The 24,078-nt window shown below is 38.7% G+C and overlaps 1 protein-coding gene across 6 annotated transcripts in view; it reads left to right on the top strand.

Moving 5' to 3' along the window:
• Positions 1-24,078, top strand: part of LOC110445681 (death-associated protein kinase 1-like) — a 113,673-nt gene that overhangs the window by 72,105 nt on the left and 17,490 nt on the right. The window contains exons 1-2 of one of the 6 annotated variants that reach the window (XM_021490435.1): positions 11,614-13,685; positions 13,817-18,454. The exons of 4 other annotated variants lie outside the window; for them this stretch is intronic. In XM_021490435.1, the coding sequence (XP_021346110.1) occupies positions 17,582-18,454 (873 nt within the window). In that variant the 5' untranslated portion in view covers positions 11,614-13,685; positions 13,817-17,581. Of the gene's footprint in view, positions 1-11,613; positions 18,455-24,078 lie in introns of those variants that run through there. One more of the 6 variants, XM_021490434.1, reaches the window with a different exon arrangement.

A 24,078-nucleotide genomic window follows, 5' to 3' on the forward strand; every position in this document is an offset into this window, starting at 1 on the left:
TGGAGGCAGTAAACCTTATTTATGAATATATTTACAATTCAATTGATAAACTTTCTATTAAACCTGTGGTTTGAATATTTATATTAGGATTTAGAATACACAAAGATGCGAGGATGGTTGATCAATTTTCTATAGGTGGCACACATATAGAACATTTCACACCTTGCTTGAGGTGACGAGAAGGTAAGAGGGATTTAACCATTTATCATTTAGAATTTGCAATGATTCCCAGCTTGACTACCGAGTCAGGAAAGTGATCAGGTATCTGAGTTAGACCTGAATTCTGATGTTTACTGAAGGCTTACAAGGTTTACATTGAACCTGTGTGTGAACAGAATACATTTTACCCAATATCTTAGTTTTAAAACCTTATTTAGGTGTTGGAAAATACTGAAGTTTGAAGTGAGAATATATATTCCAGGGATCTAACAAAGAATAAATATGTAAAATCATATGCCTTTTTAGCCCATTTTCATTGGGCTATTCAAATCGCAACTTTAATCTGGTCCGTCTTAACGTCTTTCCACAGTCCAGCCTTAAATCATCTTTGTTATCACTATTTCTAAAAAAAGTACTGAATAGATCTTTCTCAAATTTTATGTACGAATTCCCGACGGTCCTTTATTATTGGTTGTGCATTTTTCATTTTGAGACTGATAAGAAAAACAAGATGGCTGCCAGTTGGCCATCTTGGATTTTGAAAGTCTAACATTGTTATTGCTTTTTCTCAAGAAGTACTGGGTCAAAGGTCAAGCTTATAGGGCCAAAGGTAGCATTTGACCACTTTTGAAGTAAAGATATCTCAAACATCCCACAAAAACATAATGCTGAAGTATACTAACGTAGACCTGTACACCTGATTCAAGTTTGGTTGTCACTTTGTTTTTAGTGAAAGAATGGCCTCCAGGTAGATGTCTTGACCTTTGAAGATATATACCATAAGAATACAAAATGTCTCTTGATAAGTCATTCAGAAGATAATACAGTGTTTGTCTGAACACAGCCAGAACACTTCTCAGCTCATCTCCACATCTTGAAACAGAAATAAAAATGTTCAGCGTCCTGATAAAAGTCTGAAGAAATTCTGTTTGGTATCTATGAGATGTTAACACCTAAATGACAGGCGGTATCAGACACATTCGTACATACAACCTGTTGAGACATCCCTTCACTGTTCGTGGGCTGCCGCACCAGATAACTCGGCTACATTTGATGATGGGTATATATTTTAAAGTGTATATAGATGCAATTCAAATGAAAGGGGGAAGTGATAAAGCTACATTTTTTTTATTGAAAATGATATATTACTTGAGCCTTGAACGGCCATTAGGTATGTGGTTACAATATTCATTTGAGGTGAGGTAAAAAATGGCAAAATGGATTTGGTTAGTATGGTAGAGTTACCTTTTAAGATTGACTGTCTGCATATTTCAGAGCCAGACCACAGATTGTTACAGCAAAATCTGTACCAGCAAATCTGTATAGGCCAAATATAGTAGTGTCCGATTAAGGATCCCTATACCACTGCCTAAACTGTTACTGAACTTTGGAAACATTTTTATCTGCATGACTGTACCTTTGATAGGTCATTTCTGAAAAGAAAATCATACCTTGTGGGACTTTTTTTCAAAAATTAAAAAGGGGAACTTAAAACAGATATAATCAACAGCAGTGTTTTGTATGTAAAAGTAGAACGAGGTCAGAACAGGATTCTAATCCTTTACCTGAGATCAATACACTTGCTCTTACCAACTGAGCTCCCCGGTCAACAGCGGTAACCTAGCCCAGTTCACTGGTACAGTTATGCCCAAAGCAAAATGTAGGGGAGGTTACTCTAAGTATGAAAATTAAAACCACAGTGGAATTCTCTAGCATTTTATCTTCAGTGGGACAGGGATCTTTAATACAACTTTCCAGATATTACAGTGTACTGAGTTTGCTTTAGATTACGGTGTATTCCATCCGTAGTCACTTACACTAGTAATAAGGAAGTTTTCAATAGATTGCTAACGCTGTGGAACAGTTTAAAGTTATGATGGTATCTATACTGATGTAAGTGGTTCAGTCCTTTAGAAATGGAATTAGTTTTGATACCCATAACTTACTCAGCGACATGAGGATTACAGTTTGGACATCTTGGCGTGGTCCCAGGTCATTTACTGTCCTGACAAGCCACATTAGGCAATATCTATTAGATCCAGAATATTGGGGGATGGCAGGTTAAGTATAGGTAGATGACCTAGTTCCTGTATACTTGATAATATAGAGATCTTCTTCTGTCGTTGCTGAGTGAGATAGGGTTGTTATAATAGTTATATATTGAAGACGGCCAGGGTTGGATTCCCGAATTTAGGTTCATTTTCATGTTGACTCCTAACACAGGAGGGGATTCAACCAACATACTATCGTTCAACTCCTTTTTTCATTCATTTATTTACATTAATTACTGTATTTAACACTAGTCCCACTCTTCTCTTTATGGAAAATGATATATGTGTATATTTTATTATGTTAATCATGTAAACACAAGATCTTGTAAAGAAACCAAATCTCCCTGCAGATTATCAAAGCATTTGAGGTGGTCATTGCAAGAATGAACCTCTATATTGAGGTGAAAAGAGTGCAGATATATATGATATTTTTGGTTAATTCTTACTTTAACCCTTTCACCCCTATGTAACTTAAGTAGACTCTACCATGCATTGATACGGATGTGTCCATTATGGTCTTCAGTGGTGAAAGGGTTATATATTAATTGTAGGAATTATTTCATATCTTTGTTCTTATTTGTTTTTTCACAATCTTTCATTAAGTCATTCTTTTCTATTTTCTAAATTCTCTCCCTTGTTGTTTTGATATTTTATAATGATCTAAATTAAGATCAATGCATAATAAAGTTGTTCTTAAAAATATATTCCAATTTAAACAATCAACTTTATTTTAATAAAAAAAAAAGATAACAGTCACAGGATTAATAGCGATACAGGAAAACGTGTTGTGTTACCTTGACAAGGGAGGTAGCTACATGGTATGCACATAGTCCTTGTTGGAAGCATTAAGAGACCACAACTGAAATACTTGTGGAGTGATGGTGTTGTTATACATGAAGGTGTACAGAGGAATGACTTACCTTTCCCCCAGAGGACTAACTCTCCTGTACTCCAGTCCATATTGACGGACGTTCACACCTGTCAATCGCAAGTCATTAATATTCAATCCTCATCATCTTAAACCTATGAACAGGATAGTTACTCTAATGATTAAAAATCTTATCTTTATTCACTTAAGGGGAACTTGAAGTAAATAATATGAGCAAGGTCATATTAGTTACTTAAAAGCTTTTATAAGCTTTATCTGTTTCTTTGGAGAATGATTTCATGCTGCTCATCAATATTCATGATTTGCTGTGTCATAACTGATTAAAGAAGTATATATTGGGGCTGTTTGGACCCTTATACAAAGTTACATGTTAAGATATTTTCAGATGAATACATTTTAAGCTTTATTCTTTGTTGTTTAGATTTTCCCTGTGATAGTGATTTATTTTTGGCTCCTGGACAGTAGCGGCAATTCAATTATGAAATAATGAATATAGACATGTTTCAGGATACATTTCATGTGTACCAGGTAAACATGTTTGTGCAGTAATTTTAACCCATTGTCCTATAAGATTTCAAAACATCAAAAGCTGAGAAGAGAAATGTGTGCATTGGTACTGATTTAATTTCAATATTTGAATATAATATCCGAAATCTGAACATACAGGCCCAGTTTATCTCTTCTACCAATAAAAACAAGACGAGCTCGAATCGGAGCATCTTCGTCTACCTCATTCTATAATCACAAAACAGAATTACATGTAATGGCATAAGATTTTTGTGATCAACTTGAAGAGCTAAGTGTGTCTATTGTTAGAACAGACTGATAGCAGTGTTGTAGCTGAACAGAACATTCACTTTGATTTTATCTTGTGTGTTATGGCAGGGGTATTAGAAAGAAATAACTGTGTCAGGAGGATACAGGTTTTATTGTGATTCTGACGATTTTTTAGAACCTCAGGTATCAATATCAGATTTTGTTTGCAGGTCTCTGAGAAAACAGTTTGAATTTATCAACAGCCAGCTAATCAACTGATAAACTGCTGTGGTACCAACAGTTTCTAGAAACTTTGTAACATCTGATGTTTAATTTGAATTGCTATGAAATAGCAGAATATCCTAATGAGGAAAGAACACTTTGAATTTGTTAACAGTTGGCTGATCACCAGATAAACTGCTGTGGTGCCAACAGTTTCCACAAAACTTTCGTAACTTTTTGATGTTAATTTGAATTGCTATGAAATAGCAGAATATCCGAATGAGGGGATGTCGAATATCCGAATGAGGGGATGTCGAGTAGAAATTTATTGAATAACGTAAGTAAGGGTTATTCACCGTCGAGCAAGCAGGTAATGTAGTCACTGTCTGTACTTTACTTCAAGTCTCTGTCATAATTAACCTCAAGGGAATAAAATATATTCCCATCAACATTATTGGAATATTTATTTGATGCCATCAAGCCCATCGTCACAAAATAACAGCACAGAAGTCATACTGTAGCTTGACTTACGAATTATTTGAAGACCATCATCGCTGTAGATTTTTTACTGTACCTGGTAGTCCTATAGTGAAGAAACCTGATTATTTGAAGACCATCATCGCTTTAGATTTTTTACTGTACCTGGTAGTCCTGTAGTGAAGAAACCTGATTATTTGAAGACCATCGTTGCTGTAGATTATTTACCGTACCTGGTAGTCCTATAGTGAAGAAACCTGTCTAGTGGTTATTATGTAATGATCAAACTTGTGATACACCTTTAGTGGATTTTCCACCTAATTAAAGGAATTTGATTAAACAATAGATACCCGATTAATTAATCCGACTCTACAAATGGCCATGTTGCTTGCTATCTGTTCGCCCATCAGACACGCTCTACAGAGACTGTCATGTTGTCTTTGTGAGTAGTAGTGGGGGTCGTGTTAAATACAGGAACTGCATGTCTAATCACATTTGTATGGTGTATGTGTTTCTGGTGAAGATTCTGAAAAATGTGCAGAGGGATTTGACAGTTAGAAAACATACATGATACAGGTAAGACTTTCCTCAGACACATGTTAGGGAGGGGATAGCTAAGAGTACTGAGTTCTGGGTGGTAGGGAGGGGATAGCTAAGAGTACTGAGTTCCGGGTGGTAGGGAAGGGATAGCTTAGAGTCCTGAGTTCTGGGTGGTAGGGGGGGGATAGGTAAGAGTACAGAGTTCTGGGTGATAGGGAGGGGATAGGTAAGAGTACTGAGTTCTGGGTGTTAGGGAGGGGATAACTAAGAGTACTGAGTTCTGGGTGATAGGGAGGGGATAGCTAAAAGTACTGAGTTCTGGGTGGTAGGGAAGGGATAGCTTAGAGTCCTGAGTTCTGGGTGGTAGGGGGGGGATAGGTAAGAGTACAGAGTTCTGTGTGTTAGGGAGGGGATAGCTAAGAGTGCTGAGTTCTGGGTGGTAGGGAAGGGATAGCTAAGAGTACTGAGTTCTGGGGGGTAGGGAAGGGATAGCTTAGAGTACTGAGTGCTGGGTGTTAGGGAGGGGATAGCTAAGATTACTGAGTTCTGGGTGGTAGGGAGAGGATAGCTAAGAGTACAGAGTTCTCGGTGATAGGGAGGGGATAGCTAAGAGTACAGAGGTCTGGGTGGTAGGGAAGGGATAGCTTAGAGTCCTGAGTTCTGGGTGGTAGGGGGGGGATAGGTAAGAGTACAGAGTTCTGGGGGGTAGGGGGGGGATAGGTAAGAGTACAGAGTTCTGTGTGTTAGGGAGGGGATAGCTAAGAGTGCTGAGTTCTGGGTGGTAGGGAAGGGATAGCTTAGAGTCCTGAGTTCTGGGTGGTAGGGGGGGGATAGGTAAGAGTACAGAGTTCTGGGTGGTAGGGAGGGGATAGCTAAGAGTACAGAGGTCTGGGTGGTAGGGAAGGGATAGCTTAGAGTACTGAGTTCTGGGTAGTAGGGGGGGGATAGGTAAGAGTACAGAGTTCCGGGTGGTAGGGAAGGGATAGCTTAGAGTACTGAGTGCTGGGTGTTAGGGAGGGGATAGCTAAGAGTACAGAGTTCCGGGTGATAGGGAGGGGGTAGCTAAGAGTACAGAGTTCTGGGTGGTAGGGAGGGGATAGATAAGAGTACTGAGTTCTGGGTGGTAGGGGGGGGATAGGTAAGAGTACAGAGTTCTGGGTGTTAGGGAGGGGATAGATAAGAGTACTGAGTTCTGGGTGTTAGGGAAGGGATAGCTAAGAGTACTGAGTTCTGGGTGGTAGGGAAGGGATAGCTAAGAGTACTGAGTTCTGGGTGATAGGGAAGGGATAGCTAAGAGTACTGAGTTCTGGGTGATAGGGAAGGGATAGCTTAGAGTACTGAGTTCTGGGTGGTAGGGAGGGGATAGCTAAGAGTACTGAGTTCTAGGGGTTAGGGAGGGGATAGGTAAGAGTACAGAGCTCTGGGTGGTAGGGAGGGGATAGGGAAGAGTACAGAGTTCTGTGTGTTAGGGAGGGGATAGATAAGAGTCCAGAGTTCTGGGTGTTAGGGAGGGGATAGATAAGAGTACTTAGTTCTGGGTGTTAGGGAAGGGATAGCTAAGAGTACTGAGTTCTGGGGGTTAGGGAGGGGATAGGTAAGAGTACAGAGCTCTGGGTGGTAGGGAGGGGATAGGTAAGAGTACTGAGTTCTGGGTGTTAGGGAAGGGATAGCTAAGAGTACTGAGTTCTGGGGGTTAGGGAGGGGATAGATAAGAGTACTTAGTTCTGGGTGTTAGGGAAGGGATAGCTAAGAGTACTGAGTTCTGGGGGTTAGGGAGGGGATAGATAAGAGTACTTAGTTCTGGGTGTTAGGGAAGGGATAGCTAAGAGGACTGAGTTCTGGGTGGTAGGGAAGGGATAGCTAAGAGTACTGAGTTCTGGGGGTTAGGGAGGGGATAGATAAGAGTACTGAGTTCTGGGGGTTAGGGAGGGGATAGATAAGAGTACTGAGTTCTGGGAGTTAGGGAAGGGATAGCTAAGAGTACTGAGTTCTGGGTGATAGGGAAGGGATAGCTAAGAGTACTGAGTTCTGGGTGTTAGGGAAGGGATAGCTAAGAGTACTGAGTTCTGGGGGTTAGGGAAGGGATAGCTAAGAGTACTGAGTTCTGGGGGTTAGGGAGGGGATAGGTAAGAGTACAGAGGTCTGGGTGGTATTGATTTGTTTACGTGAGCGAGATGGCTGTATTGTTCCTGTTTATAACAAGAAGTGGGTAATGTGTGTCTGGTCGATGTGGTAGGGAATGGATAGCTTAGAGTACTGAGTTCTGGGTGGTAGGGAGGGGATAGCTAAGAGTACTGAGTTCTGGGGGTTAGGGAAGGGATAGCTAAGAGTACTGAGTTCTGGGGGTTAGGGAAGGGATAGCTAAGAGTACTGAGTTCTGGGGGTTAGGGAAGGGATAGCTAAGAGTACTGAGTTCTGGGTGTTAGGGAGGGGATAGGTAAGAGTACAGAGTTCTGGGTGGTATTGATTTGTTTACGTGAGCGATATGGCTGTATTGTTCCTGTTTATAACAAGAAGTGGGTAATGTGTGTCTGGTCGATGTTTTATAGAGGCACTTTATTGAAGTCCTAAACATTTCACCTGGGGTCAAACATCCACTCTGTACTTAATAAATGTTAAAGTCTGACCAACCATTCCATCCGGTAAAAATAATTAATAACCGTAATAAACCACTATACACTTCTTAAGCTTGGAATGAAAAACAATTGTGAGATCCTGTTAAACAGTATTAAAATACACTGTATATTGAAACTGAGGTTAATCTACCCTTTAGTTCCTCTACCAACAGTGATGTGGTTCTATCATCAATGGCCTGTAACTTGTTGTGGGACCTGTGGTTGATAGCATTGGCGGTTTATGGATGATATTATAACTCTAATTCAGTTACACCAAGCTTTATTCAATAAGTAGCACATTGATTGCATTGTCAAAGATAGACAATCAAAGCCATTGTCTCGGCTGTAATTTAATATGCTTCACAAAATCTGAATTGAAGTACAGGACTATAGATATGTGATGCCCTCCAACACAGTAGTGTAGGGGCATTACGTGTTTGCCTTTTCCTTTAGTATCATGGTCAAACTAATACTGATACTAGAAGTATCACAGTTATTATGCCCCGCCATAAAATGGGGGGGAGGGGGGGGGGCATATAGTGTTGCCCATCTCCGTCCCTTCCCCGTCCCATCCCATCCCATCCATGAGCGGGGGGCATTTATGTCTCGCAGACATTTTCTAGTTTTTCTTACCATCACGAACGACATCTTAAGGAGTAATTTACCATCATGTGACCTATAATTTTCTGCTTCTCTGTCTTTGAATAGACTTCGTATAGCTCCATTTCTATGATACTCACCAGTCCTACCATCACAAACAATATCTTCAAGACTGCTTCACCATCATGTGATCTGTAGGTCACTGTAACATATATTTTCCGCTTCATTGAATTTGGTGTCACTTTGCATTTAGCTCCGTTTCTGTGATATCGAAGTCTGATAGTCATCACACTCTACATGAAGGTACTTCCTGTGGAGACTACATAAAGCTCCATTTCCATCAAATTGGGAGAGTATGTTTTACATACATTTTCTAGTTTCATTATATGAGTAAGTATATCTGGATTTATTTCAGTTCACTTGGAAAGATAAAAAAAAGTTGGCAACTATTAAAGAAATATTTCTTCAAACTTTCCTCTGACCTGTCTTTTTCCAAGTGAATGAGGACACAGAAAAATAATGTGTTGATCGTATTTATGAATTTTGTCAATGTTGGAGCAGTATCGATTGGAGCATTACAAAAGTGTAATGCATTAAAGGGATTGTCGTTAAGTATAGAGGCCATGTGAGGATGGCACTTAAAAAAGGAGGCAGCTGTGGGGTTCATGGCCTATGACAATTTCATCCTCCATGTTGCATTAAACAAGTCTGGCTTATATTAATTTGAGAATAGCATATGTTTTCTACATTCAAGGTTACAGATAGAGTTTAAGCCATAAATAGCTGCTAATTAGGCCCAATTAAGTGGGAAAATAGCATGTTGGCAAGGTGATCTGCAGGGTTACTAGGTATATTACTGCTGGAATAATTTTATACTGAGTCAACATTCTATGTCTGCTGTATATGATTATTAAAGAAGCACATTGACCAATCAAGCTGCAGAGAGGTGTTGGTATGGTAATTTCTAACCTGAGTCAGAATAGTTTATTCTCATTACGAACGTCTGATGTAAAATGGTTTAGGAATTCTGCTTATTTTCTGAAAGTGATCAATGGAGGGTGAAATATAGATCTGTACTAGCAGTCCCTTCATTCACAGTGATGTGTAGGCCATCATTTTATACACTATTGATTGAAGAAGTGTATATTTCCACCAAAGGTTTTTTCAGGCAGTATATTGTACCTAAACATTTCTAGCAGAAGGTGCCAAGTGTGGATACTTCAAATGGCCCAGTTTCACCTGTGCAAATTCAACATCTATACGGACACTTAGGAAAGTCTACTGGTTTATCATTTAGTAAAGGCCATCAGAATCAAATATGGTTAATTGATTGAGTCACTGGAGATTTAGAGTCTTCGAAACAGCTAAGGTCTTAGGACAAGGCTCTCCATGCACAGATGATGAGGCCACTCAAGGGGTCATTTAGCTCATTCACCCCTGAAGACACACTTGAACTCTTCCAATTCAAAGGTTGGAATAGTTCATTATAAAATGTTCACGGGTGAATGAGTTGAAGTATTATCTCACTGAAATATCATAACGTGGACATGGTTCAGCATGACTATACTCACCTGGTCACATTATTCTCTGAACTCTGACTTACCAGATATGCCTTGGGGAAACACCACCTATTGTAGGGTAAAACATTAATTCCTGTTTACTATTGAACTACAGACTATAAATAGATCACACAGTCACATGATATTCAAACAGATGTTTATCCCAATGGTAGCTTTGATTTATCGCATATGTCCAAACACCAACAACTTTTTTTCCAGTTTTTTAACCGAATAGAATTTGTATGTGTATATATACATACATGTTGTGAAAGTGTTGTCAAACTGGATGTTAAAATGGCCACCCAGGCAGAAAGAACTCAAGGTCCAACAGCTTCACCAAATGGCAGTACGAAAATAAATATCTTATTTTCACAATGATGAAGATTTGAAGATATTTTTTTCTGTATGATTTTTTAATCAGCAAAGAGCTGTGTGGAGCTTAGAGCATGTTTATATACATGACACAGACTTGACAGTCTAAGGGTCTGTGTACTTAGATAAGATAAGATCTTGGACAGCATTGTCTCTTAGCACTGGTTCAACTTTTCTTCTCACTGTTGGTTATCGGGAGAGAAAAGATAAAGATACAAGCTTGAGATTTTTTCCGGCACAGAGTTCCCCAGCCTCTGTACCAATCATCTGTACAATCTAATTATCGTTAACGCTTCCATTCTTATTGTACAACACATCTGCAGGGGTCTTACCATTACTAGATGGAATAAGTTAAAAAATACTCAGAAAAAAAAGATACAGACAATTTTCGGAGCATGATTCTTGTTCTCCTGGTTACACCTGTATGTGGTTTTAACAGTAAACGGAACAAGGGCAAGCTGTAAATAGGTATTCCTGCAAACCCAGCGATACGTTCCTCAGAAATTCACATAAAGTTGTCTGGCCGGGTAAAAGGTTTCTTTTAGTCAGAGAGTAATTGAAAACACTTACGCTGTGGCAGGGACAGGCCGCAGAGCGACGCCCAGGATGTAAGCTACTGTGTGGGTCGGAAATTAGGGGAATCTTGTATCTCTGGAAAATAACTGACAAAATGGTACACAATGTTGAACATGTTTTTTGAAATAGTTATCTACGATATAATTACCATGTAAAGAAAGGTAAAATTGGCCTGCTTCTATAATAATTCTTAAAAGCGGAATGTTGGGGTAGTTTTGGAATTGATAAAAGCCCAAGATGAACTAATCTCTCAGCAGGAGCTTTATACTGACAGTGCAGGACACTTTGGAATTCAGAAAGAAATATTTTTGAGATAAAAGATATATAATTATTCAATGACGTCAGGGCTTTCATTGATAAGTGAAGTATTTTGTGCATAAATCCAAGAGTGAAACTTTTTTATCCCCGACTGTCGCTTATCTTGGAGGATGTGCATGGTATCAAACCCTGAAGTTAATGACTAACACCCCCAGTGAGACACCCAGGCGACTGACAGAGGGATGTCTCGAGACGCTAAGCTAGAGTAGATTTTGTGTATGCATCATTCTAACTTGTTGGAAACCCCGACCAGCTTATTATAACACCACCTGATACTGTTGATGCATATGAATTGAACTTTGTTACCAAGATGTTCCCGTATTCCACGTTTTTTTAGGCCGGTCATGTGAATGCGCATCATGAGGCATGTGTGAGTAGAAACGTCACTCTTAACTCAAACTTTGAGAAAAACCGGTTGTAAATTGAAACTTGTCTATTTGACAGTGTTCGGATGTACCAGACGTCTGAAAATGTGAAAAAGGAAGAAATGAGGCGAAATGTTCACACTTGATGGATTTTACTAAACATGGTGTTTATTATTATTTAACGGAGGAGGAGACTTTTATATTTATGTGCAAGAGGTCACTGTTATCTATTCATCTTCACTGGAGGAGAAGTTTGAGAGGATCTTCCTCGGAGGAGACTGTTGATTTTTTGTTCATATATTTATGTATACTGCTCTTCCTTTCATGTTGTATACAAAGGACTTGAGAGTTGTGGTTATAAATAGGTTAGAAATCTACAACGCAGTGTCATGTCAGAGGCAGAATTGATGAAGAAAGAAAACATTTAAGTGCTATCAGATCGTAAGCAAATTGATTCCAGTCAAGTCATGTTGTTGTACATTTAAATGACAATAAAGTGCTGTAAAACTTCGTCAACAACCCTGTAATGGAAATAGTGCTACACAACGGGACGGCTGTATCTATCTTGGAATGATGCTGTCATCTACGGTAACAAAGTGCTACGGACGGTTTTTGTGGGCTATATTTTTTCTCCTCAGAATCCTGAGTTCGCTAGTATCAATTGATTGAACCCTATGAACCTTTGACTTTTGTGAAATGTGTTTTGCAGGACAAAACATTTCCAACTTGTACAGGCTACCTATATGTGATTTTGCTGGACAAAATTGATGGGTAGATTGTGTGTTTATCCCAGGTTGTAATTATACTTTCTATAGACCGTCCTACACCTATCTGGACAAGCCCTCGTCAGGGTGATCACATCCGCCATCTCTTATCTTCATCACCTACCTGGCTGTGTATACTCAGTGTTGATGTTTGACTATAAATAAACAATTTGTACGAACGCTGTTGACATATCTGTTCTAGTTTTAATTAAGATTGTACAACACCATGCACACTTAGATGCTGATGAAGTTAACCAGGATTAACAGATACAACTTCGGCTACAAAGTGATGAGACGATAAGGAGACTTACGCAATTAAAGTTTAACATCTATAAATATCAATACAGGATCAATACTTGTGTACCTTTCTCCTGTGTGTGTGAAGTTCATAGCGGGCAGGTGTTGTGTTTTATTAGGTGCTAAATAGAGGAGCATCAAAGTGGGACCTAGAGAGAGTGGGAATGGCAGCCAATAAATGAGCAGGGTTTCAGCAGCTGTAAAACTTACTGGATATTAACTAATAATAATAGGACATGTAGATTTTTGTAAAAGTCAAGGTGACATTTCAGTTGTGGATAGTGCGCTGCCCATGTAAGCAGGTGTAATACTAATGACATCACTGGTGTCTAGGAACTTACAACACCTGTAGCAAGTAAGGACGAAACTGGATTCTTGGGGCTGGTAGGATCAGCCACAGCACAGATACTTTCAAAACTACCCGTTAATACATACATATAGTGTTAAAAGTCCAGCAGCCCACACCTTTAGACTGTCATAGACGTGATTACAAATAATTACCAGGTGTTGAGCCGTTCATACACAGGACGTGTCCATGTACTCGACTAAAATGTCCTGCTGAGTGTGTGCCTGGGAATTCATTGACCACTCTAATCCAAATCTTGATTAGCTATTGACCAGTGGTCATTGTTGTGATAGATAAAGAACCCATGTCATTGTGTGGCAACACATCAAACAACATCTAAGGAGATTGACATCGCTGTGAGCAGTATATGTATGTAATGGATGTTTTACTACACAAAACCAGCAATAACACTTATAATGGATATTGGAGAAGATTGTGAAATAACATTTACAACCGACTTTATTTGAATTCTATAATGTTGAACTGTCTTTGATCGGATAATTGCAAACTGACAATTGGTACAACACCTGTTACACAGATCAATACCTATCTTACACTGAAGTGACCATCTGCCTACTGACCGCCATTGTCTGATATTAGTATGTATTGTGCCTAGGCATTGGCTACACGTGGAAACTTGGATGACCTTATTGAGCAACATCTGATCATTGGTCAGCTAAAGATAAAAGAGGACACTAGGGTGACACTATAGGACATCTGATCATTGGTCAGCTTTGTAGGCACGCGGGGTGACAATACTGGACAACTTCCTGTCATAGGTCAGCTTTAGATCAAAGTTGACGCTTGGGTGACACTATAGGACAACATCTGATCATTGGTCAGCTTTAGGCATGCGGGGTGACAATATTGGAGAACATCCTGTCATAGGTCAGCTTTAGATGAAAGTTAGGTCAGCTTTAGATGAAAGTTGACGCTTGAGTGACACTATAGGACAACATCTGATCATTGGTCAGCTTTAGGCACGCAGGGTCACACTTTTGGACAATACCCCATCATTGGTCAGAAGTGACCTTAGCTGGCACTTCATTCTAATGACTCTGGATTGAATTCTAATGACCATGGATTGGGCCACTTGACTGGAAATTGTTAACGTCAGACTTCACTGTCCTTTGGTGGAATTAACGAGTTATTATATGCAGTATGACTCCAGGGATTAATTTCAGGATTTAGTCGAAATAAGTTCATTTCTCAGTGGATTAACCTCAAAGCTAAAGACTACTGACAGATCTACTATCTCTGAATTATCTTCCAATCTAAAGAATACCATCAGATGAAAAGCTTTAACTTCAGTTTATAACTATACATATCTGTATGAAAGTGCCTTGATAAAGCTGTTTATCAACATGGGGATTATACAGTCAAACATCTGCTGGGCTAGAACTTAAGATTGGATAGCTGATTGGTTTGGTGGCTTTTAAGTGATATATCTTGCTGATTAGGTTACTTAGTAGCAAAGAACCTATTGTGCCATTTTTTTAAACTCAGAATTACCAGAGAGTTATAATTGTACACAAGCCACCTTTACTTTGAACCGCCAGGTAAATATAAACAAGACCTCTGTGTAGATTCGGACGTCTCATATCTCAATATAATTGATCAAGTGCGTGGTTTCAGAGTTAGCTTTGATCTTATCAGGATACAAAAGTTCTCTATTCAGAGTTTAATAATTTCATTAGTAATGTAAAATTCAGCTTTTATATAAAGAAATTGAGCATTTATAGATATAATATCACTTTAGGTCAATATGTGAGAGTTAATTCCATCGACTGTGACCATTCTGCTTGTATCTGTATGGTATTGCTAGGTACAAGTTGATAAGGAACTTCAAATGGAATCAAGAAAAATCCCTTCAGCACTTCTAACTGTTAAAAGTGTTAACCTGTGTATGAATGTAGGCTAGATGTTTATTTAAACTCTGGATGACTGGACATGTAGGGTCGTTTATGGTGTTTAACGGGGTACCTGATACTTCACATAAAAAGTAGGCTGAGGAGACCGGTTTCTCTATTTAGTGTAAACCTTGGCACAACTTTTAAATGGTAATTTAACGCTACATGAATTTTTGATTCATCAAAGTTTAGGTAGATATTTGTGTGTCGAATGAAATCATTATATACAGGAATATTATATGTAACGCAGTGCTGTCAGAAAAAAACCCGCTTTTCTGAAAGTAAAGGTGTAACCTTGTGGCAATCATCTTGTTATAAAGAAGATAAATTCAACATTTTGATTATTTACCATAATTTGGTAAGAAGAGAAGTAATTTAATATCTATAGAAATTCAAGTGGGTCCTTATCTGTCAAATCTTCCCAGAACGAAGTGGTCCCTTATCTGGCCTACAGGAAGTTCACTGTTGACTTAATTACCTAGTTCTAGAGCAGATGACACCGGACTGTTGGTAGTACTGAAAAAAACACTATAAAAGCAGGAAGGAAGGATTACAAAATGGTTTACTGATATTGACCTTCTGGAACATTATGCTTAATTGTTGACAGTACTGTAAATATAGGTAGTGCCAGATCAGCACACCTCTGAGACAACAAGCCCCAGTGTGTGTGTGTCCCTACAGGGACAACATAGGGCCTAGCACTCCCACTTGATTTTTGGGGAGGACTATACCCTGATTGTGACAACATTAGGAGGAGTTCCACCTTAGGACACCTTAGGACAATCGGTAGAGTGTCTGCTACCCTTTTGGTGTGCTTAGCCTTGGGGAACCACTAATTAGTGTACATCTGTACAAATCAATGCCATCTACACAGGATATATACCTTGGGAGTACACTTATCGTGGACTCAGATATTCGTGAAGCTGCTGTGAGTGTTTCGGGCCCTGCATGAGTGCCATTACCAGTAATTGTTAATCACAACATGCACTTGAGATTGATATACATGTGATTTCGCGGGATTTACGGCCAACGTGACAAGTTGTAAGATTCTCCACTACACAGTAGTGGATAAAATTGTTGTCTAAGATTGGCCAGCGTCCACCCGGCGATTATAATCCCGATTGTTTGCATTCTGGACCAACAAGACTTAGAGGTATTCCTAACAAAGTGTTCGTGATTAAAACATTAAGTGTTTGTTTTCCAGCAGTAGAGGTCTAGCCCTTTACAAATGTTGACACTGGACTTAGAACTGGATCCAAATATAAACTATTCAGATTCATAAAAAAAAAAACACCTTCCATCAACATAAAAAGAAACACAGCGTTGATGCACCAACATTAAATTTTTTTTATCATTTTGCTCAAAACTTTTACCTACTGACTAACTTTTATTATTATCATGGAGTGGAAAATATACCCACAGGATTCCATTCTGCCGTGCAATAATTAATAAGGAGTACAAAAAGAAGAAAAATCTCATTAGTGAGTTGGTCAGCCATAAAAAGGAATTGGATTATTTTGTCACTGTATTGGACAGTCCTTGGATGAATACAAAGGATGTGGACAGTATTCATGAGGTTGCTATCAGTTTGATTAAATCTGTGTCTCGTCCAACACAACGGATGTGGTGTAATTATATCTGTAATAGCCTTATTGGGGTAGACCCTACTGACCTGTGATAAATATTACATTATTCATAACTTATGTACCAACTGTGAAACACACTGTTAACTTGTGTGACAGCATTGTTTATATGTACAGATGTACTATACTCCACCCGCCCTAGATATCCTCTGTTGATACCGTGTGACCGTCCCATATACCAGTACCAACCATCACTCAATTACAGCTGTCAATCAGTGACTCACCTTTTCTCTTCACGGGATGTTGAAAAAATTATCTGATTGGTTCCATTAATGCAATCATTGTCTGGAATGGATAATCCGTCACCGTCCAGCGTTTGTTTATTTTGGATTAACATTGCTATGTAAATGCATTTTTGACATGTTCTTCTGCATTAGGGATATAAATACAAAAACATCAACACACTGAGCTAGAGATCTAGGCTGGCGTTACAACAGCTGTCGGGCAGGTAAAAAGCTCATCTATGTTACTGTAGTGAACATGTGAACAGGAATCAATTGTTTGTGGAAATTGTACCAGATGGATAATTTATTACATGTTAGCCATTTCTTGCCGGTCTAACTCTTCATGAATGATCCCAAGTCGGCTGGTTGTGGTATTTTTATGAGTAGAAAAAAAATTGCTTTCATATTACACCTGAACTGCGGATTGTCTGTGGGGCTGGCAGGGCCTATGGAGAATGTGTGGAACTACAACATCCGAGGTATCGGTGGGATTACTGGTTACACTCAGCAGAGGTGATGAATGGAGAGTCAAATCGGCATTCAAACTTCTCCGACAGGAGATTACTTCTGCAGGGGAGATTCATCATTTGACAGAACCCTGTGATTAATAAGGCAGATGATGTGGATATCATACCTGTGTGTATTACATGATCTGTGCTGAGGAGTCTTTGTGTGGGACTTATTTACCTGGTGTACAGGTAACTACTGCAGCAGTATATGGGTGTACGTACAGGAGCCTCATCCAGGACCTGATGTGTGTAACGCTGACTAATTGAGCACTCTTAATGATGCATCAGATCAAGTGGAACACTACTAAACTTTAAAGTATCCCTTACTACCATAAGTCACACACACACACTGTGCAAGTTAATACGCTTCTTTGTGTCTTAAGAAGAGAATGAAAATTTTAAATTCCTTCGAAATGGCTTCTGATAATAATGAGGAAGAAGACAGAGCCGGTAAAAGTTGTGATATTCCTGGAGAGGGCAGCGGCAGCACCTTTTTGAAACTTTATCATGGAAATGACAACCTGGTTTCCGATATAAATATCTCTGACCTTGAGGAACAGAATGAAGGTGACAACCACTTTTGTGATAGTATAGAGGATGGAAATAGTCTCTTAAAACGTTTCCATGGAAATATAAACCTAGACTCTAATGACCTTGACGACAGCTGCTGCGATTCTGTTTGCCTAGATGGTCAGGATCTGTGTGATAAAGATCAAAATGAGTGTGATTCTGATGGTTGTGATTCCAAATGTTCCACAGACCAGCTAGATCAAAGTGGTTACCATGCTAACGGCAACCTGTCTAACCTTGATGACGCTATCCTCTGTAACCACGGTGATAGTTGTCACGAGAATAGTGAAAGTGTTAATGAGTTTACAGATGATGTTCTTGGAAGTTCTGAAACTCCGTCACGACAACAGGATGGTGACGGAGAAAGTTGTGACCAATCACAACACAGTCCGACTGGACCTGATGTCAATCTTCAATTGGAGACTGATAATGGTTTCTCTGGTAACCATTTAGACATGGATTCTAATTTCCATGGCAACCAACAAGAAACAGATATTAATTTCCATAGTGACCAGCTAGCGAGGAATTATAGTTTCCATGGTGACCAGTTAGATACAGAAGATGAGAACTATCAAAGTGATGGTAACTCTGTTGATGGTTTCCTTGGTGACCGACGATCTCGAGAGCATCACCATGGAGATGGGGACTCTTGTGTATCTACAGAAGATTTCACCATATCAAATGTGTTTGAGGTAATTCATCAGTACATGTTGTTAAGATTTACACTTACACTTAATATTTCATGACCATTTGTTTGTTAGTAATATAAATCACATATATGTTTATTTTATAATGAACCCACAAACAGTACAATGGTAGTCACAAGTCTGGCTGTCTGCTGATCTAAAGAAACAGAAATTACTGGTAGCCATTCATTAACATTAAAAAACAAAGGAGAATTGCATTGAAAACAATACTTTTTTTTAAATATGCAAATAAGTGCTAGTTTACTACAGCCAATTGTTGGTTCCTCTGTGACCTTTCACAGGTACCAAACACGCTAAATGTTTAGCTGTATGTCAGCTATAACAAGACCATTAAAACAACCCCTATATGGCATCGTCACTATATAACGCTACCATATTCAAATGGCATTCACACAAGTTATGAATGCCATGGGCCAATTGTTGATGGCATCACAATTGTAACGATGGATACCACTGACCCTCTTAGTCAGATGTCTTTTCTCTTTATTTAACAATAAAACACAAAATATACACAGTTTTATATATCCAAATCTTTCAAAAATAGTCAATATATGTATTGAACTGCTTCCATTTGGCGTTCATAGGCAATATGAGTGCAAACTGGATACAGACAAATTCAACTTGATGCTTTATGGAATTTGCCTTTGTCCGGTATGCAGTTGGTATTCATTTGACCTGTGAATGCTAGCTGAAACTAGTTAAATGCTTAATGATTCAGTAACGAGAAACAAGATGATTCTGTGTATTCATGGAAATGTGGCTGCAGTAGCATGTCTTTAAGGTGATTTCAAAGGTATAAAAATTCCTGACATTGTTGAGTATAAATCTGTTATGCTAAATCCCCTGGTTTTATAGGACTGTATACCCCTGAGATAATTACTGGTGATAGCATGTCAATACATCCCCACTAAATCACAAGGTGTTAAGTGCACCTTATTTAGCTAAGTATGGTAATTGGTGGTGATGGAGAGCTATATAAGGATACATAAGGAGATAGAATACTGATGGCCTGATCACATCGTTGATCTTTGTATGGTTGGGGAGTAGGGGGGTGGGATAATTGTACTCTGGTGTCTAACTTAACATCAATACATCATCGATTCTGATTGAGACTGCATAAGGTGTATCATCCTGATTTCGTAACAGGCTTGAAGCTTGATAGGTTGGTATGTTTATAACTTTTAATTGACCCAAATGTCAGTCTCTTCTGTGTTTATGGGCCATAAAGAATGCAATGATAATGATTGGGGTGTTGTGGGGATGGTGATTGTGGAGAATGGAGGGGGTGTAGTTTAGAAACACATCTAATAATCTTCTGTCAGGAGGATACTAAGTAGCTGCTAAGTACCTGACAGACAGGCCATCGAGTGTTGGCCAGTGAGCTGTTGACCTCTGAGGGATTGACCTGTAGTAGATTGACTGTATTGATGGACGGTTCATTGACATTTTTGTACACAAGATTGTTTACCTTGACGGTATTTTATCCTGATTGATATTCTTATCAGCAAGTTCACTTTTAACAATAAATGTAGTATTCTTTTTAATTCTGACACAATGAAAAGACATAACCAAAAGTTCAAGGCTTGGTATAATGAAAATAAATTATCATTCCTAACAAAATGCGATATTGTTGTTAGGTGTAAAGAGCACTTGGATGATAACAAAAATATTTTACTTTTTGGTGTAGATCTGTCAGCGAACTGAAAACAAAGCCAGAAGTTTGTTGATTTTGTGAGGGATAATGGAGTACTTTGTGTAGAAGTCATTAGAAGAAATGGTCCATAGAATGCTTTAGTTCAGTTCCGCCACCCTCAGTCTTTCTCATGTAATGCTTGGCTGCCACGTTTGTTATCCGAACAGTCCGCTTGATAGGAATGCTTAGAATTTCCGTAAACAAGGTAAATAAACAGATGGAATTGCCATGAGAGCTTCCAAATTGCCACCAATCTTTACAACTCTCAGACACATCGTGTGGAATAGTTCCTCGTCCAGTGATCATTTGGCACGAAGGTTATACTCTGACAAGCAGTTTTATTGTTTTCAGTCAAGTCGGACTGAAATGCCGCACAAATCTCGGCCATGATTATTCATTTAATGATCTCATATTGTAGAGTTTTATTACTGAAAATCAGATTTTTTTGTTTTGATGATATCACTTGAAATCTAAGTTTGCTGACCTAAACCTGCTGTCCTTTGGTGTGTTGGTGAATGAGAGGAGTACTAATTGGTAGTAAAAGTCTGGAATTGAGCCAGACACAATAATTACCTTGATCCTCAACAGGCCAGTAACGATAGCCACTGTCTGTAAAGGTAACCCTCAGGTTATACAGAATACTCATTGTCTATAGCTACCTACGAATCCTCAGGTTATACAGAATACTCACTGTCTATAGCTACCTACAAATCCTCAGGTTATACAGAATAGTCACTGTCTATAGCTACCTACAAATCCTCAGGTTATACAGAATACTCACTGTCTATAGCTACTTACGAATTCTCAGGTTATACAGAATACTCACTGTCTATAGCTACCTACAAATCATCAGGTTGTACAGAATAGTCACTGTCTATAGTTACCTACAAATCATCAGGTTATACAGAATAGTCACTGTCTATAGCTACTTACGAATCCTCAGGTTATACAGAATAGTCACTGTCTATAGCTAACTGCAAATCCTCAGGTTATACAGAATACTCACTGTCTATAGCTACCTACGAATCCTCAGGTTATACAGAATACTCACTGTCTATAGCTACCTACAAATCATCAGGTTATACAGAATACTCACTGTCTAAAGCTACTTACGAATCCTCAGGTTATACAGAATACTCACTGTCTATAGCTACTTACGAATCCTCAGGTTATACAGAATAGTCACTGTCTATAACTACCTACAAATCCTCAGGTTATACAGAATGCTCACTGTCTATAGCTACCTACAAATCCTCATGTTATACAGAATACTCACTGTCTATAGCTACCTACAAATCCTCAGGTTATACAGAATAGTCACTGTCTATAGCTACTTACGAATCCTCAGGTTATACAGAATACTCACTGTCTATAGCTACCTACAAATCCTCAGGTTATACAGAATAGTCACTGTCTATAGCTACCTACAAATCCTCAGGTTATACAGAATAGTCACTGTCTATAGCTACCTACAAATCCTCAGGTTATACAGAATACTCACTGTCTATAGCTACCTACAAATCCTCAGGTTATACAGAATAGTCACTGTCTATAGCTACCTACAAATCCTCAGGTTATACAGAATACTCACTGTCTATAGCTACCTACAAATCCTCAGGTTATACAGAATAGTCACTGTCTATAGCTACCTACAAATCCTCAGGTTATACAGAATAGTCACTGTCTATAGCTACCTACAAATCCTCAGGTTATACAGAATAGTCACTGTCTATAGCTACCTACAAATCCTCAGGTTATACAGAATAGTCACTGTCTATAGCTACCTACAAATCCTCAGGTTATACAGAATAGTCACTGTCTATAGCTACCTACAAATCCTCAGGTTATACAGAATAGTCACTGTCTATAGCTACCTACAAATCCTCAGGTTATACAGAATAGTCACTGTCTATAGCTACCTACAAATCCTCAGGTTATACAGAATAGTCACTGTCTATAGCTACCTACAAATCCTCAGGTTATACAGAATAGTCACTGTCTATAGCTACCTACAAATCCTCAGGTTATACAGAATAGTCACTGTCTATAGCTACCTACAAATCCTCAGGTTATACAGAATAGTCACTGTCTATAGCTACCTACAAATCCTCAGGTTATACAGAATAGTCACTGTCTATAGCTACCTACAAATCCTCAGGTTATACAGAATACTCACTGTCTATAGCTACCTACAAATCCTCAGGTTATACAGAATAGTCACTGTCTATAGCTACCTACAAATCCTCAGGTTATACAGAATACTCACTGTCTATAGCTACCTACAAATCCTCAGGTTATACAGAATAGTCACTGTCTATAGCTACCTACAAATCCTCAGGTTATACAGAATACTCACTGTCTATAGCTACCTACAAATCCTCAGGTTATACAGAATAGTCACTGTCTATAGCTACCTACAAATCCTCAGGTTATACAGAATACTCACTGTCTATAGCTACCTACAAATCCTCAGGTTATACAGAATAGTCACTGTCTATAGCTACCTACAAATCCTCAGGTTATACAGAATACTCACTGTCTATAGCTACCTACAAATCCTCAGGTTATACAGAATAGTCACTGTCTATAGCTACCTACAAATCCTCAGGTTATACAGAATACTCACTGTCTATAGCTACCTACAAATCCTCAGGTTATACAGAATAGTCACTGTCTATAGTTACCTACAAATCCTCAGGTTATACAGAATACTCACTGTCTATAGCTACCTACAAATCCTCAGGTTATACAGAATAGTCACTGTCTATAGTTACCTACAAATCCTCAGGTTATACAGAATACTCACTGTCTATAGCTACCTACAAATCCTCAGGTTATACAGAATAGTCACTGTCTATAGCTACCTACAAATCCTCAGGTTATACAGAATACTCACTGTCTATAGCTACCTACAAATCCTCAGGTTATACAGAATAGTCACTGTCTATAGCTACCTACAAATCCTCAGGTTATACAGAATACTCACTGTCTATAGCTACCTACAAATCCTCAGGTTATACAGAATAGTCACTGTCTATAGCTACCTACAAATCCTCAGGTTATACAGAATACTCACTGTCTATAGCTACCTACAAATCCTCAGGTTATACAGAATACTCACTGTCTATAGCTACCTACAAATCCTCAGGTTATACAGAATACTCACTGTCTATAGCTACCTACAAATCCTCAGGTTATACAGAATACTCACTGTCTATAGCTACCTACAAATCCTCAGGTTATACAGAATACTCACTGTCTATAGCTACCTACAAATCCTCAGGTTATACAGAATACTCACTGTCTATAGCTACCTACAAATCCTCAGGTTATACAGAATACTCACTGTCTATAGCTACCTACAAATCCTCAGGTTATACAGAATAGTCACCGTCTATAGCTACCTACAAATCCTCAGGTTATACAGAATAGTCACTGTCTATAGTTACCTACAAATCCTCAGGATATACAGAATACTCACTGTCTATAGCTACCTACAAATCCTCAGGTTATACAGAATAGTCACCGTCTATAGCTACCTACAAATCATCAGGTTATACAGAATAGCTACCTACAAATCATCAGGTTATACAGAATAGTCACTGTCTATACCTACCTACAAATCATCAGGTTATACAGAATAGGCACAGTCTAGAGCTACCTACAAATCATCAGGTTATACAGAAAAGCTACCTACAAATCATCAGGTTATACAGAAAAGCTACCTACAAATCATCAGGTTATACAGAATACTTACCGTCTATAGCTACCTACAAATCCTCAGGTTATACAGAACAGTCACCGTCTATAGCTACCTACAAATCATCAGGATATACAGAATAGTCACTGTCTTATACAGAATAGTCACTGTCTATAGCTACCTACAAATCCTCAGGTTATGCAGAATAGTCACTGT

The sequence above is a fragment of the Mizuhopecten yessoensis genome, unplaced genomic scaffold (genome assembly GCF_002113885.1).
Source record: "Mizuhopecten yessoensis strain PY_sf001 unplaced genomic scaffold, ASM211388v2 scaffold2329, whole genome shotgun sequence".
Classification (NCBI taxonomy): domain Eukaryota; kingdom Metazoa; phylum Mollusca; class Bivalvia; order Pectinida; family Pectinidae; genus Mizuhopecten; species Mizuhopecten yessoensis.